Source organism: Malaya genurostris, chromosome 2, assembly GCF_030247185.1.
Source record: "Malaya genurostris strain Urasoe2022 chromosome 2, Malgen_1.1, whole genome shotgun sequence".
Classification (NCBI taxonomy): Eukaryota; Metazoa; Arthropoda; class Insecta; order Diptera; family Culicidae; genus Malaya; species Malaya genurostris.
This window is the reverse complement of record NC_080571.1, coordinates 106,851,672-106,869,301: the sequence shown is the minus strand read 5'-3', so window position 1 is coordinate 106,869,301 and position 17,630 is coordinate 106,851,672. Positions and strand designations below refer to the sequence as shown.

At 36.5% G+C, this 17,630-nt stretch overlaps 1 protein-coding gene across 1 annotated transcript in view; it reads right to left on the bottom strand.

Annotated features, from left to right (window-relative positions):
- Positions 1–93: 93 nt before the first annotated feature.
- LOC131428745 (uncharacterized) overlaps positions 94–17,630 on the bottom strand; it is a 30,279-nt gene continuing 12,742 nt past the window's right edge. The window contains exons 7-10 of the mRNA XM_058592788.1: positions 1,334–1,599; positions 941–1,270; positions 779–881; positions 94–714 (exon numbers count right to left, since the gene is read on the bottom strand). Coding sequence (XP_058448771.1) covers positions 99–714; positions 779–881; positions 941–1,270; positions 1,334–1,599 — 1,315 coding nt within the window. The 3' untranslated portion in view covers positions 94–98. The remainder of the gene's footprint in view (positions 715–778; positions 882–940; positions 1,271–1,333; positions 1,600–17,630) is intronic.

Here is a 17,630-nt window from a genome sequence, read left to right as displayed (position 1 = left end):
AAAAAAAATTTGACGCCTAACTATCAGAAAGTCCTTACTCCTACTCCACCGACACAGTTCAGGGTTGTGATCAATCAAATAAAAACATATCACTATTATTACTCTTCAATGTTCTCCAGGATCCAATCCACATAGTTACTAAGTCTAGTATAAACGCCCGGAACATTTTCCGTTCCACACTTATTGGAACCGAAGCTCACGATACCTTTGAGGAACCATGCCGACTGCCTGCCGACTGTCTCGAGCTTCATTAACGGTCCGCCGGAATCGCCTCGACAGGAATCCTCGCCTTTGGTGCCACCCGCGCAGAGTTGACTCTCGATGATGTCGACGTTGGCCGAGGTAAAGGCCTCCTCACAGCGAGCATTTTGCCAGCCTTCAATTTGCAGGAATTTCTTATATCTGCTAGGCGTCCCTGTCTCCGTCTGTCCCCATCCAGCGACAGTCATTTTTTTGCCTTCGGTTGAAAGTTTCTTCAACTCATCGGTGACTGGTAAACAGATGGGGCTGATATATGCGGTATAGTTAACGGGTGTCGATAGTCGGATCAGCGCGATATCATTGTAATCGGCACCATTCTCCTGGAAGTAGTCTTCGTGGATGTAGTACGAAGATATCAACACGTCCTGGACCGAATTGGCACAGTCGTCTTTGTCATGGAAGTTGCACTCCACGTCCGACTCGGTATCGTACTCGCCCAGGCGAATTTTGTAACTGTTGAGGTGATTGAACGCGATTAGTTGCGGCATCGAATAGTTGGTAAAAACAGTTTACTTACACTTTCCAAGAAGTCGGAACATTTTGGATGCAATGAGCCGCAGTCAATACGTAACGATCATTGATCAGAACCCCACCACAGTGGAATCCGAAGCGCTTGTTGGCTGAAATCGCAAACAGCTTGTCAGTATTCCATCGATCGATTGTTTTCTTATATACTCACATTTGTAGTACTGAATTCTCGCCAACCATGGATATTCATCCAGTTGAGCTACTTCTCCTCCGACGATACGGCTGCCAGAATCTACTCCACAAATGCCAACTGCAGGTAGAGTCGCAGGGGCACTAAATCGAGCCTTCAGCATCTTCGGAAGTGGGCAACAGATGGCCCTTCCGGAACCCATCATTCCGCAATTGGATTTTTTCAAGTAAATCCGTTCTTCACTGGAAAGATTGCCTCGCTTCAGGATTGCACTAATCGGCTCACAAGACTTAATCGGAACACAGAGACCCGGAGCCCCGGATGCATCTTCGCAAGGGTCATACAAATCGACTGTAAGATAACATAATTTGTGTAATTATCAGTAAATAAAATACTTTGACTATTTGTACCTACCAGCCTGAATCGCAACAATTATAACGAACCCCACCCAAAACCTCAAAAAGATCGTCATTTCACTAGGAAATCCCGTTCGATACTGATTACGCCTGATTAGAGTCCGCAGAACCCCTCCGCGGGTTGATCGATACACACAGACACACCAACTGAGGAACGCACTGGGAAGCAAAACAGGTTGATCTTGGATGGCTCTTCTCTCTCTGTCTCTTACGCCGACAACAACGAATACGACGACGACGACGACGGCTGGGGCAAGATCGTTTCGTTACTTTACGAATTTCGTGTTTCTCATCTAACGAAATCCCTTGACCGTGACAGCATCTACTAACACAGAAACAGTCAACCGTCAACAGTTATGAAGAACGCAAATGATAAGCAATGAATGTGCAGGTCTCGGCAGATGATGATTTGTTCTGATAACCCGACCTCATGATCTAGGAACTGCGTTTTCTAGGTATTTGAAATTGTGTGTGAAACTAAAAAAGCTTCGATGAAAAATTGAAAAATACTGATAATTCAATGTATGAAATTATTTACACTTTCAAAACCACCAGCACAACTAAAATCAGTTTACCCTATGTGAGACTAGTTTTGAGATTAGGAAGGACGTTGCAATATGTTATATGAACTCGAGAAGAGTCGATTTATTGATTCCATTTTCAGAACCACTACTAGATGAAATTGCTATATTTTTTGCCAATGGCAAGAGCAAAAACTGGATTCGATCGAATCATTCTTATTCCTATCACGCAAGTTAATGCACTGAACGGAAACCGCAGATCAACTAATTGATTCAAATTACAGCATGAATTTATTGGACAGGATATAAGAAGCTGAGTAACAAGTCTCTGCCAGAAACAAAATTGTAAATTTTAATTATGGCTTACAATTTTGACGTGAATACGTCTTACTTTACTATGGGGTGCCCTTTTCGAATAAACTCTGTACAAGAATGAGAAGAACTTAACTGTGAATGCCTATTGTTGTATTTGACGTTGCAACATATTCTTATGTATGTTCAGTAATTTATGATAAAATTATCACTACTATGAGATAATCCCAAGTATCTTAAAATTGAAGTTTTCTTAAATGTTTGGTATAGAAGGGAATTGAGGTGAAATTTCGTGCCAAAATTAGGCTGTAAAATTTCAACCGCATGAATTAAACGAATCATCGCACAAAGCGTATCGTGCAAAACCGACACATAGAAATACGGAATGTTTTCAATGATTCAGTATGGTGGGCTTACGACATGTTTGGTTCATTAGTAAAACAAGCATTATGTATGATGATAAACCAGGTGTAGGGTAAAGTGTTATAATATGCCCCCCTTAAGAAAACATTGAGATATTTCCAAGTGTATTGATATATTTTCCTAGAAAATGTAAGTATTTCATTGCAATACGGATGAGGAACATAATTTTCAATGACTCCAATAGAAAAGATGAGAATTGATTGATACAAACACATTTTCCAAAACGGCCACATTCTTAGTTTTTTTCGCTCGCCTCAGACATAATGCCCCAGCAGCCGTAAAATGTGTCTCACAACAAATCAGTGGCATGACACACAACAAAAGACATTTTATCCCAAAACTATGATGCATTATGCTTCTTGAAATGTCCATAAAGTTACTGTTTTGAGATAATCAGTATGTCAAAGAAATGGCGGATAAAACATCTATTTAGTCGAAGCAAAACCTTACATCGAAAAGCTGCCAAATGAATTTTTTAGATTTTTCATACTTTCCTGCAAACGACAATCACCAAACTTGCATAGCAGAAAGATCCTACGAAAAGATAGTGTTAGTGATAAAACTTTGGTTCAGAAAAGTCTTCAATACTTAAGAAAGGAAAGGGGGCATTATGGCTAGCTTTATAAGACTTTCCCCTATTTGCAATTGGTTGACATGAGGGAGACACATTTGTGCATGTTGTTGAGGTGATTTTAGTCATATAGTTTATAATTAAAATGCCCTTATAATTTATTTTTGGCATATATAACGCTAGTATCCATACTGTATTCTGCAGTATTGTTCTGTATTTTTGACCCAAATACTGCGTACTGTTTTCATCCTCAAATGTCCTGTATTTTGATTTGTACTGTATTTTCCCTTAAAAATGTACTGTATTTTACATATCAAAAAATTAATACAGAATTTGAATTCTTTAAAAAATCGAATTTTATTTTGCCGCAATACCAATTGACAATGACAGCTCGTAACGAATATAAATTCATGCAAACAATAAATGGATTTGTATCATTCTCGTCTTTTCATCATAAAGAAAAGACCTGGCATTGCATTCCTTTTGTGGAATTTGGACTTTCAGTTTCAACAGATTTTGCAGCCGATTCTTAGCACACAGAATCATTGCGTGGCTAGTGCTACGATCCTATTGACACTAAGAATCCTTCCAGAAAAAGACTCGAACATACGACAAGTGGCTTATAAGACCAGCGCCCTTATGTATTGAACCGCCAAGCCGGGCACTTTTAATATTTTTTTTCATTATTCATTCATGTTTTGAGCACGTAACAAAAATTTTACTAAATTTTGTTTATTTAAAAGAAAACAATAATCACTACCCAAACGAAATAGTGTTATGCAAAATGTACTGTGTTTCGTAAAGAAAATATACGAGCGTTAGGCATAGCTAAGTAGTTCATTCTTTGTCGCAGACCAAAATCTTTGTCATGATGACAATACTTCACCTAGCTAATTCCAACTATGCATGATATGATAAAAGAACAGAATAATATTCAAATCTATTTCATATGCTCAATTTTATATCAACCTTAGCAATTGTTTGATAAAAAATGAAAAAAAATTCCAATCATATTGTGAAAACCTTTTTTGATCCACCTATTGGTGTAATGATGCCATTCTCATATTAATAATATTTTCAGAAATTTTCCTAGAAGATTCTGCCAGGAAATATTTTGTTCAATCTTGAATAAAATAAAAGCTTTCATTGGGTATGAACTAACACAACCTTTTCAGTTTGTAAACAGTTATTCCAAGTTAATAAGAATTATTCTTTATTTTGCATTGTCGCACTAAATGATTGAACACATTTTAACCTATAGATCCGGAACCGATAGTTGGACCCGGATTAAATTAGTAAATTAAATTGGAAGTGGAAATCGGGAACTAGTAGTTCCAAAGTAATTTTATATACTCACTATCTATCTTGTTAGATAGTGAATATATAAAATTACTTTGGAACTACTACCAACTAGATGAATTTTGCAGTAAGTTTTATAAAAATTTGCACCTCGTTTCGCTATCACTTGTGAAAAAATACTAATGAAATTGAAAATGTTCACTAATCGCAATGTAATGCCGGAGCTGGAAGTTTGATCTGAATCAACTTTTCGAGGACTAGGACTAATTTCAATACCTTTAATCTGCTTCTTAGTTTGTGAAAATCGGTTGAGAAATTTTGAATGCGCATAATTGCAAGAAAATTGATTTGTTCATATTTCCTTGTAATTCCGGATCCGGAAGTCGGATCAAGATAAAATTCATTAGCAATCTATGGAATTAGATAACCTTTCGTTTGAATCTAAGTTTGTGAAAATCGGCCACTCCATTTCTGGGAAAAGTGAGTAGAAATTTTTTTCATTATTTTTGGGTGCATATCACCCTGTAATTTCGGAACCGAAAGTCGGATCGGGATAAAATTCAATAGCGATCAATGGGTTCGTAAGACCTTTCATTTGAATCTAGGTTTGTGAAAATCGGTTCTGCAGTCTTTAAAAAAATCGAATGGTATATGATATGCAGCTCTCCGGTCCTCGGTTCAAAAGTCGGTTTTTACAGTGATTGTATAGCCTTTCTCTATGAGAAAGCAAAAATAAATTTAAATGCTTTGCATAATACAAAGCATCATTAGAACATCATTCAGTAAAGAAATCGAATCATGAAATCATGATTTGCGGTATCCACTGTATATCAGCGCAGACTAATCAGAAGTCAACAAGTCAAAGCAGCATAGTTACACAGAAAGGAATAATGAAATTTACACGACATGTAAATCTATAGTAACATGGAATATACATGGGTTGAATCGAGATTTTGATTGAAAACCTTCATCGATGCAAAACTAAATTGGATTGCATTGAATTTTCAATGAATATAACTGTATCTTTCAATTAACGCTTAGTTTGCGATTAAATTCTATTGGAACCTACAGATTTGTAGAGTAACTTTATGTTTAATTACCTGCTCCAAATATGTGCATGAAAATAAAGGGTGATTTTTTAAGAGCTTGAGAACTTTTTTAAACAATAAAACGCATAAAATTTGCAAAATCTCATCGGTTCTTTATTTTAAACGTTAGATTGGTACATGACATTTACTTTTTGAAGATAATTTCATTTAAATGTTGACCGCGGCTGCGTCTTAGGTGGTCCATTCGGAAAGTCCAATTTTGGGCAACTTTTTCGAGCATTTCGGCCGGAATAGCCCGAATTTCTTCGGAAATGTTGTCTTCCAAAGCTGGAATAGTTACTGGCTTATTTCTGTAGACTTTAGACTTGACGTAGCCCCACAAAAAATAGTCTAAAGGCGTCAAATCGCATGATCTTGGTGGCCAACTTACCGGTCCATTTCTTGAGATGAATTGTTCTCCGAAGTTTTCCCTCAAAATGGCCATAGAATCGCGAGCTGTGTGGCATGTAGCGCCATCTTGTTGAAACCACATGTCAACCAAGTTCAGTTCTTCCATTTTTGGCAACAAAAAGTTTGTTAGCATCGAACGATAGCGATCGCCATTCACTGTAACGTTGCGTCCAACAGCATCTTTGAAAAAATACGGTCCAATGATTCCACCAGCGTACAAACCACACCAAACAGTGCATTTTTCGGGATGCATGGGCAGTTCTTGAACGGCTTCTGGTTGCTCTTCACTCCAAATGCGGCAATTTTGCTTATTTACGTAGCCATTCAACCAGAAATGAGCCTCATCGCTGAACAAAATTTGTCGATAAAAAAGCGGATTTTCCGAATGGACCACCTAAGACGCAGCCGCGGTCAACATTTAAATGAAATTATCTTCAAAAAGTAAATGTCATGTACCAATCTAACGTTTAAAATAAAGAACCGATGAGATTTTGCAAATTTTATGCGTTTTATTGTTTAAAAAAGTTCTCAAGCTCTTAAAAAATCACCCTTTAGATGTAAATTCACAAAATGTTTTTATCTGTGTATAGAAGATGTTTTCCTAGACCCCAACGTTACTGTTTGATTTTTTATTTTTTTTAATTTTTGGTGATTGTTTACGGTTTTTTAAATTCGTCATTTTGTTGTTGTAAAACCTCGTCGAAGTAACAAACAACGAAAAAGAAAACGTTTGAGTCTAGCAATTTACCTGTAGAAAGTGTGTGCAAAATTGAACAAAATTGGTGATGTTAGTTTTTGAATGACGATGGACACGGACTTTCTAAACTTTCTTACGAGAAAAACGCCTATAGAATCAAACAAAACAATTTATGTCTCTATGGGGCGGGTAGGGTCTAATACTTTCGAAAAAAAATTTTCTTTATATTTTATTACAACAAATATTTTATTGTTTTGTAAAATCAATAATCGAAATAGAAACAGAATTCTTGGGCCTGTACGCTGAGCTCTTCTCTCTTCGCAGTATGAGATAAGAAAAGATGGAGGTCTATAACTTCCACAGTTTTGTTCCCATAGGTTTGAAAATTTCACAGAGAATTCTTGAAATGTTTTACTATGAGAAAATACAAAGAAAAAAAATATTTTTCAAAAGTGTTGGACCCTACCCGACCGTTAAACCTTACAAAAAACTAACTATTTGATATTTTGTTTCATAAGGAAAACTATACTCAAGCATCGTCATCTCCAACTAGGTCACAATATGATTGAAAAAATGGACTGTTTAAAATATATATTTTGCATATATTTCGACTCCACATTAACTTTGACTAACCATATAAAATATGTTGCAAAGGACGAGGTGCTAGTTTTTACCCTAACGAACTCTAAACTCTTCAAAACAGGTGCCCAAGAATCATTTTCCCGAGCTTATTGTTGTACTCTGATGATAACAATAATATTTTACCATCAATACAACTTATGTCTCATGTTCGAACAGTTCCATTTTGTTGGTGCTACAAAATATATTGCACTTCCTTCTATGTATCATACAAAGAACAAACAACCGTGACACACTCGCGAATAGACCGAAATACCATTTTTAGCATAGACTGAACGAGCAATTTAATTAATGAACTTTTTATAATTAATGTATTTTTATCTGTTGTGTAATATATTTATCGTCAACAGTATTTCACTTTAGTAATAAATTTCTTCTTTATCTTAATACATTTGTACTTTGTTTCAGAACATAACATAGTAATTAGATTGTTGAACCCGTGAAAGGAAACCATTTCCACTGGGACTCCGCCGCACTGTTAGTAATAAATTGCACACCAAAGCATGTATAAATGGATTCTCAGTGTATTTTATATTAAAATTATATTTGGTTTCCTAGTGCTTTGCTAGTGTGAATTTATTTCTTTTTTCCGCTGAGATCAGTTGCGGGTTCCAAATTTAAGCTTTTGTGTGTGAAGTGGTTGTGAGCGAAAAAAAAGATGATGGTTTTATTGATTAAATGTTTTTAAGTTGTTATTTTCAGTCTTTGATGTGCTGGGATTGCTTGGAACCAGTGAAGAAAAGGCTTGATTGTTTTTGGATGTAGTTCTCTTCTTGTTCAGTTTCGCTCAGAGCTTACAGCAGAGCACAGCTTTATGACAATATTGACGTGTAGCCAGCTGATTGTCGTAGGTGAACAGCGATTAACATGGGAACCTTGTGTTCAATAGACTTCTTCAGGCACACGAGTAGCAAACTTACCCAATTCAGGATTCCGGCTGTGATATTCTTCCACCCTTTCGTTTTGATAGAATAAATTTCTCTAAACTGTGACATTATAGCTAACAGAGGTAGGCAGACGACGCATACGTCCTTGCAAGGTACATGTTCTCCTTTTATTTTGTTCAATAATATTTTATTCAATATTATTTTGTTCAGTTGGATCAATTACACTAGATCAAAATGCATTCGCTCCTGAAACAAAACTTCAAGTTCTTTTATAAAATGTCGAGTTTAACACTGCTTCAAGTCAACAGAGATTCTTTAGGTAAATTTACAATTGAATATTTACCATCTTGGCACATCTTAGTCTGTTAACATTGGCATTCATCACATCCCGTTGGACTCGAGCGTAGAGCCTACGTAGTTTTTCTCCAGTCTACTTCTTTTTTTAAGTCTAAAAGTGCGTTTACAGTGTTTTACAAAACATAGTGTTACCTAAAGATTTCGCACAATAACATTGGGCATCATATGTCGTTTTGAAAACTTGATCATCTGTCTGCAATATTGTATTGTTATATTCGTGCATTTACGTCGGAAACGACGAAAAGAAAAATTAAGGCGAGTTTCGTGCCAAACAAGAGGTTCTAAATTATTACACGAATTTATCATCTGTCCTTGGAAACAATTGAATTAAGTGGTTCAAACGGCTCAAAAGCTGAGTTGTCGACGTTGCAAACAAAGGGCTTCCGGTAGTCCGATTTTTTGACAAAAATAAGAAATTGAGCGCTTCCCACCTTGAAGATTCGTGCTATATGTAATAAGAGCTTTCTCCAAGCGTTTAAAATGTTTTTTTTTCATTGTCAGTTCACTCTCCCGTATCTTTGTCTCCACGATAAAAACTATAAAAAGTCTAGGACAAAGCTAACGGTTCAACGAAAAAATATGATTATTATTTGATGTTAATTTGGTTTTATAGTATACAATTACTAGTAAGCCAATACAGGACTGTTTTGGGTTTAGTATAATTAAAATTTGGACTGCTGCCAGAAGTATATTAAATCATCTTCGAATAGTGGCAACATAATTCTGAACAGTCGCTCAATGCAGAACTACAAAACTTCTCTTTAAGCTATTTGGTCCGGAAGTCCTGAAAGATTTTCTCGAATAAAGCAACCTTTTGGGCGGGGGTTCGCGTGAAGCGTGTCTGGTTGGGAAATAGTACTGAATTCGTTCTCCGCACCATCGGATGTTTGGTTGAAGACAATGTTAGGGAAGCCTTCTTAGAGTGGGAATTCGGTAGCTTGGAATTGGACTTACGAAGTTGATCGAGATATTTAGATGTGATGCAAAATTTGGATCCTTAAGTAGGACAATGTCCCGAAGCATCGTAGCCGCTTTGTAACTCCGGGAAAAACGAGACTGGCATCCTCACAATAGACTGGTCTTCCCAATTTTTCAACACGAACTTAGTTGAACATGTCTGGACCATCTAGGAAAGTGCAGAAGGATTCGCAGTCCATTCTTACTGGTGGTTGTGAAAAGAAAAATTGAAATTAATCTGAAGTATTCGCGCTTTCTATCTGCAGAAAAACTATGTTTCTTCGAATGGTATAAATTCGTGTTCCCAAACATGGTCGAGCTATAAGTATGGTTCTTTTCCACACTGTGCTACTGACACCGGCTTTTTATGTTTCATACCAATATTATCAGAAACCTACGGTGAAATCTTTTGAGAAACTAGAGAAGAGGATTCCTTTACTCAAGGACATTCGAACGGACATCTTTGCGAGCCACAAGTATCTCCTGAAACCAAAAATACCAATAAAAACACTAATCAACTGGAACGTCATCTGTAACCAATATACAACAATGAACGTATACGACAGTTTGAAGCGAATTCAAATCTGGGAAAAAACAAGAGAGGTAAACTTCAAAACGATGCTTCCAATGAGAACGAAAGCAATAAAGACTCAACAGATGATGGCGCGAACCGAGAATTTTTATATTGCATTGCTTCATTGGATGATGAAAGTGTTTCTCTATCAAGCAGAAAGGTAACGAGAAGATCCAGCTATGAAAGAGATGAATGATTAACCACGTGTCATCCTCCAGGAACCCACTGAGGATGCTTCTCGCGATTCAATCACGTCGACATCAGCAAAAACGAAAAAAGTGAAAAACAAATAGGAAAAAGTGCCATGTTAGGTGCAGTAGTATAAAACGTTGCTCCTTGGCTTGGACGCTCTTCTTTCTTACTTGAGCATTCAAGACATTTCCAAACAAAAGTTTTATCACTAACATTATCTTTTCGCATAATCTTCTTACTATGCAAGTTTGGTACTTGTCGTGTGCTGCAAAATATAAATCAACAACAACGAAAACTTTAACATTTTACCCGTTGAAAACGTCCAATTGTCGGTTACTATTAGTAGCTTTCTTTTTGGAGTGCTTATGTCTCTATTTATGGTTTTAGGAAGAAACAAAGCCATATATTTCATGTGATTGTTTTGCCCTTATCATATAGAAAAGATCTGCAAATAAAGTGAACATGCCATTTGAATCAGTTCGTCGAGATCGCAAAATGTATATATGAGTAATAAAATCTTCATCAGCGATGACTTGACCGATTTTGACAAGCTTAGATTCATTTGGAATGTTTTTCCATAAAACACTATTAAATTTGTTGGATCCAATTTCTGGTAATGGAAATGCAGGGTTTTGAGTGCGAAAATTTGTAGAAAATATGCATTTGTTTTTCTCGGAGACGGCTGAGCTGATATTCACAAACTTAGATTTAAATAAACAACTTTCGACGTTACCGGAATTTCACAGTGATTAGTTGAAAGAAAAGAGCCTGTTTATATGTAAAAACGAATGAAACAATTTGAAATAGCTATGTAATTCTTATGTTGTGTACATCTTGTCAATTGACGATCAAAAAAGTTAATATCGGATACATCGGATTTCTGTTTCCGGTTTCGGAAGTACCGGAAATAGTGGTCAAAAACCTTCGTTTTCAGAGCGATGAATCCCTGCTTTAATCCAACTATTAGTGTAACGATGCCTTACTCATATAACTCATGCTTTCACAAATATTACTAAGGAATCTGAACAAAAATCAATAAAATACATTTTATTTAGGTCCCTTACAACCTTAATTTTTTTTTATTTAAGTCAAAGTTCGTGAAAATTTACTAATTATTTAAGAGAGTTCCGTTTTAGAACAATATTTCCGTTACTTTTAGTTGTCGTATCTTGAAGTCGCGACTTGCAAGGATTCTTAATATCAATATGATCGTAGATTAGCCATGCAATGGTTCTGTACGCTAAGAATCGTTTGCGAAGTCTGATGAAACAGAAAGGACATGTAATGCCAGAACTTTGCTTTTTCATGAAATTTTTTACACATTTTATCCCGAAACTCCTGAGCTGGATGTTCGATTCGGATAAAATTCCAAAAACATTATGCTAAGAAACCTTTAAGGGGCGGGTAGGGTCTACCACTTTTGAAAAATCATTTATTTTTTCTTTGTATTTTCTTATAGTGAAACATTTCAAGAACATTCTGTGAAATGTTCAAGCCTATCGGAACAAAACTCAGCAAGTTATGAGCTTATATCTTTGTTAATCTCACACTGCGAAGAGGTAAGAACTCGGCGTACAGGCCCAAGATTTCTGCTTCGATTGACTTAAAAACTTGACAAAACATTCTTGAAATGTTTCATTATAACATATTATAATAGAAAAAATATGACTTTTTGAAAATGTTGGACCCTACGGGCTCCCTTGAGTAATAAATTGTTTCCATTGATTAACTTTAAACTCTGTGTCCATCGTCATTTAAAAATTGACGCACTAATTTTGTTCAAATGTTATACACACTTTCTACGGTAAAAAACTAGACCACAACGTTTTCCTTTTCGTTACTTTTGGTAGGTTTTATAGCTACAAAATGGCGAATTTTTTCGTGAAAAATCGCAGTTTTCACTTTGAACAACCACCAAAAGTTCAAAAAATTAAGAAAAAATCAAACAGAAACGTTGGGATCTAGAAAAACTTCTACTCTAATTATTCTGCTTTGGTATGTTCACTTCTTCACCGACTTATTTCTCAATCTGTTTCCACGAAAAATTCCCAAAATGTTGTTCGAATGATGCTTTTTATCATACAAAACATTTGAATTTATTTTGTTAAACGATAGTGCTGGAAAAAAATCGCAAAAACGATGATTTTTTTCATCATTTAGATCATACCCCCTGCTCAATTTAGAACAAAGTTTATGAAAATCGATCCAGCTATCTCCCAAAAAATCGAGCGCATTTTTTTTTGTTACTTACACACGAACATAAACACACTGACACACACCTAGAAATTTTGCGTACTCCAGGAACTGAGGCCTCGGTTCAAAATTCTATATGAGAAAGGCAAAAAGGGAAAAATGATTTGTAGGTTATGTCAGTACAGGGCCGGTGAAACATGTTAAGCCCAGGTGGGTAGTTTTTCGATTTTTTAGCAATATTTTGTTTCGTTAGTAATTTGCATGAAACGTGTAAATTCGAAGTTTGAAGCGTTTTCGGTATTTTGTTTTAAAACGAAATTGCACATTTAAGGATTATATACGCCATGAAACTACTGTAGGGTTATTCGAACTGTTGACATAGGACTCCCCAACTAGATTCAAAATCACTGTCAATATTTGTTTTGAGGATTAGGGCAGGCAGGCCTTGTATTGTTCCGTATAAACTTATTTGTGTGTGCGAATTTTCGAAATTAATTCTTTGAAAATTTTAGTTACTCTGACCGTTAAGTTCGTTGGTGGCTGGTTAAGGCTGATGATGGAAGGTGCTGAATTCGCGCATGTCATCCTGCCGATTTTCGATCAAAATATGTCTCGTGCAAAGCGAACGGCGCATAAAACAAATCCATAAACAGTTCGGTCGCTGATGTGCATAATACATTGCTCAAAAAGTCCCAAGACTGACCCAAACGTCAAACTTACTTCATTTTTCGAAAGAACCAACCTTCAGATGTCAAATTTTCACCTTGATCTCACCGTGGCGTTACTTGTTCACTTATGAAAAAATGGAAATAACGAGTTCTGTATGCTGATAAAGCAACGGTTTGAGAGGTGTTTTATTTTTCATAAAATATATTTATTAAGGCACAATGCGTTAGCTCTATGATGCCAAAGGCATTTTGTAATAATAAGAATTGTGTAGGTGATGGCCTCTCATGTTTTACTGGTGACGTTGCTACTCAATGGTAGTGGCCGTATGCTTGTCCGTATGGGTCCACGGAAGACACCCCCGAGTCAAAGACTCGGCCAGTGGCCCGCGTGCTAGTTATCGACAGGAGTGGTCCTCCGTTCTTGGAATCAGCCAGGTGACGTGAAAATGTATCAAAAATTGCTGCATCCTTCAGTGGGTCCGCGGAAAACACCCCCAGGCTGCAAAGACCTGGCGGGTGGCCCGCATGTGAATCATCGACTGGAGCGGCTTTCCGTGGCAATGATGGTGATGTTGCCGAATGGTATGAAGAAAAAAAAATAGAGAAGTAATTGTTGTGGAAAACGGATTGTTAAAGGGGGGTATGGGAACGAAATAACTAATAACTATAAATATTTAGTTAGTTGACATCGAGATGGTGAAGAGACTGGGGAAAGGGGAGCGAAAAGTTAGTAACAGCAAAAAGATCTTGTTAGTATCGATAAAGATGGTAGACAGACGGGGGATTGGGAGAATCGGGCGGATGTTAGTGCCGAACCTATAGGTGAAGAGTATTCTTAGTCTCGAAAAGAGTAAGGAAAACTTTCTATGCCAAATACAACGGATCACACTTGTATATTAATGTGTTTAAGGTATTGGTAAATGAGAAGCATATAGGAAGTATCCCGACTCGCCAACACATCCCGAACCGGAACCTCAGGCGGTCTACCTCGGGCCCTAAGGGATTCCAGTAGCTCCGACCTGGCGTCACGATACTCTATTTGAGAGGTGTTACCCGCACTCGGATCCATTGAAAATAAAAATTTGTATGTATTCTGATTTCAAATGGGACCAAATGATGCAAATGTCAGAAAAAGTCAAGCAAGTTTTGATAATCGCGATGAATGAACCCAAAATTGAAGTTCGTAAAATTAAATATGCTGAAATGGTTAGGACATTAACTGGAAGCGCTTTTATGATATTACGCGAAAATCTGGGCATATAAAAGGTTTTTTCCAATCGAACAAAAGCAACAGCGCATTAACGATCCAGAGAGCTGTTTGGCACTGTTAAATGGCAAAAAAAAAGATTTCTTTTGTTTGTATAAAACAGTGAACGAAACTTGGATCCACCATTTTTCTCCAGAGTCATATTAGCATTTTTACGGAGAAAGTCGTCCGAAAATGTAACAGGTAGCTGGGAACGGGTATAGCGTGATGGGTAAGTCGATGCCTTTCATGCAGTCCGCCTGGGTTCGAGTCCCAACCCCGCACATGAGGTTAGAAAGTTTTTCTGGCCCGAAGAGGCGAATGACTTTTAGGTTAAAACCTCTATAATCGAAACAAAAAAAAACAGGTAGCTGGAACAATCGTGGCGTCAGTTTTCAGATACTCGAGATATAATAAACATTGACTGTAATGAAAAAGAAAGCACTATCTAAAGTGATTATTACATTGAATTATTGATGCCTCTATAATGCGAAATCGTAAAAACGGCCTCCTATGAAAAAATCATTTTTAACCAAGACAATGCTCCGTGCCACAAGTCAATGAAAATAATGGCCAAATTGAACGGATTGGTCTTCGATCTGTTTCCTCATCCAGCTTTCAGCTTTTCTACGATTCGGTCCGTGTGGGTCCGCGGGAAACACCACCAGGCTACGAAGGCCCGGCGGATGGCCCGCATGCTGGTCATCGACTGGAGTGGGCGATGATGGTGGTGTTACGGAAGAGGAACGTACTCATTGAAGAGCAGAAATCTTATGGAAACCGGAGAAATCGTGAAAATGTTTTTGGACAGGGTTCGTTACTCATCTAAAATATATAGATTTATCTATTCGAATCGTTGCGTAGAAATATATCCATGCAGTATGTTTAATGATATCGAAAATCAATTGAAAAATAGTCGATATGTAAATGTTCAAACCACTGTTTGTATAGTTTTATTTCCTGTATTTTGAACTTGCACCTCGGTATACCAAACAAGGACGTAGCCCTACGTCATAAGATTTTGAGTATTTTTTTTTTATTTATCGGTACTTTCCAATACACGAGTGATTCATTGAGCAGATGCTCCAGCTCGTCTCATCTGGTTGGAAAAAAAGTAAAAGTTAAGTTACTACACAATTTCTGCTTACTCAAATGATTCTTGTCACATCTTACCTTTCTGCTATATAACTTCACACCATTACTCTACTAGCTGAGTACTAGGGTTCTATAATTTTGATTTTATTTATTATTCCGAGTTACATGAAAAATATTCTTGCTGTTATAAATAATACTTATATTATCATTGTTTTTCGTTAGAAATTTCAGGTGGTTAATTACCTACCTTTGGAATTTTCGGGTGGGTAGTTCTACCCACCGTACCCACCTCTTTCACCGGCCCTGTGTCAGTAGCGTGCCCACTTTCGGATCCGGAATTACAGGGTGAAGTTTCAAACCATCATTTATAGCGTAGATAGAAAACAGAAAAAATCTCAATTTGGTTTAAATTTTTTTAAATATTTTCGTTTATATTCGATCAAACTTTCTTGTTTTTATTCAATGTTATAGAATTTTAACGGTTTTAAAACAAAATGTTTACTTGCAACTAGCTGATTACGCAAATCATTTTTGATGCAAATATTATTTCTTTTTCTGTTTTGATATTTCAAGGAGCATAAAAATTTTTAGTGAGGAATTTTTTATGGCCTCTAACTAAGGCAAATGAATGTCTAACTAAGGCAAATGAAAATACTACGAATGAGGTCGATTCAAAAAATGTATTTCTATCAATAAATTTTCATTATTTCTTCCGTTATCATGAAAAATTATGTTTCTCAGCCGTAATGTTATGAAGTACCAGCATTCTCGAAGAAAGTATAAGAAATGTGCCCTCCGTTGTGTGCGGAACGAAAGGCTACGAATAGTTCAAACGCAATAGGTATGGGGTTGGCACTTCTAACGTAGTGCCTAAAAAGCATTGGACACAGCTGCGGTGTCAGTAGTAAAAGAATAATAATTCATTTCTTTCTTCTGATCATGCCTATATGAGCCAGCCTAGGCTAGCTTTTCCGTTCTAAATTTATAACTGATTGAATCTAGAATACCTATCCGTCTTTTCATTTCATATCTTTCGTCTCTATCAGTTAATGCTTGCCGAAAAGAACCAATCAAAATCGATATAGTAGACATTATGCGGCATTTAAAACCAAATAACAAATATCATATTTGTGTTATGTTTCGTCTTTGACTCATCAGTGCATAGTAATTTATTTTGAGCTGCTATCGCGACCTGCCGGCTTGACATAAACCGATAGGCAGACGTAAAGTTTATGCTATTTGCAAAACACTTTCTATTCTTTGCTATTACACAGATGTGTACTGTCTAAACTGACGTCTCGGACGTTTCGGTTAGATAGCCGTACATATTGTGGTAATTTTAAGGGGAAAAAGTTTACTTTTCCCCCCTTAATTAATGCTCGGTTCACATAGCAATTTTCATACTTGTTTAGATGTTTAGGAAAGTTTCCACCAAAAAAAAAATTTTTTTTTACTTCGGGCTTAGATTTGTTCTAAAAACAAACAAACCAATCTTAACTATTTTAATTTAGTTTGAAGTTGCATATGTACTAAAGAAACTGTATTAATCATGTATATAAGTCAAATAGTTTTCGAAGTATTATGGCAGCAGTTGTAAAAAATGTTTTGAGAATAACGCGTTTGAAAGTAAAGCGAGCTAAGCATGCTTCGTATAAGTACGTAATCTAGTGCGTGTAGCTTTTCAAACGCTTCAAATTTCAAAAAATCCTTTCACCTACGTCTACTACACATATTTTAGACGTGATTTATGAAAAAATAAGAAAATGATTTTTATCCGTTTCACTAACTGATCCTATTAATGCTTAATAGTCCATGACTCTCCATTGGCACCCTGGAACGTCGCACATTAATGCCAAGGTGGCAGAAACAAAAAAAACCTGTTTTAATCCACCTAGTGATGTAATGATGCCTTTCTTATATTACTCATAACATTATAAATATTACTATGGATTTCGCAATAACAACTGTTCATTGAATAGAAATAGGAAAATTTGTTCGGACTTAATGAGACAAACTCTACAAATCCTGTTTACCCTGTAATTTCGGAACTGGAAGTAGTGTCCACAACAATTTAGGACATTCGTAGCCGTTTCGTTTTCTCTATAGCGTGTACGAAATTGAACATTGTTCGTGTTGTGTCTTCTTCTTTCACTTTACACGGTATT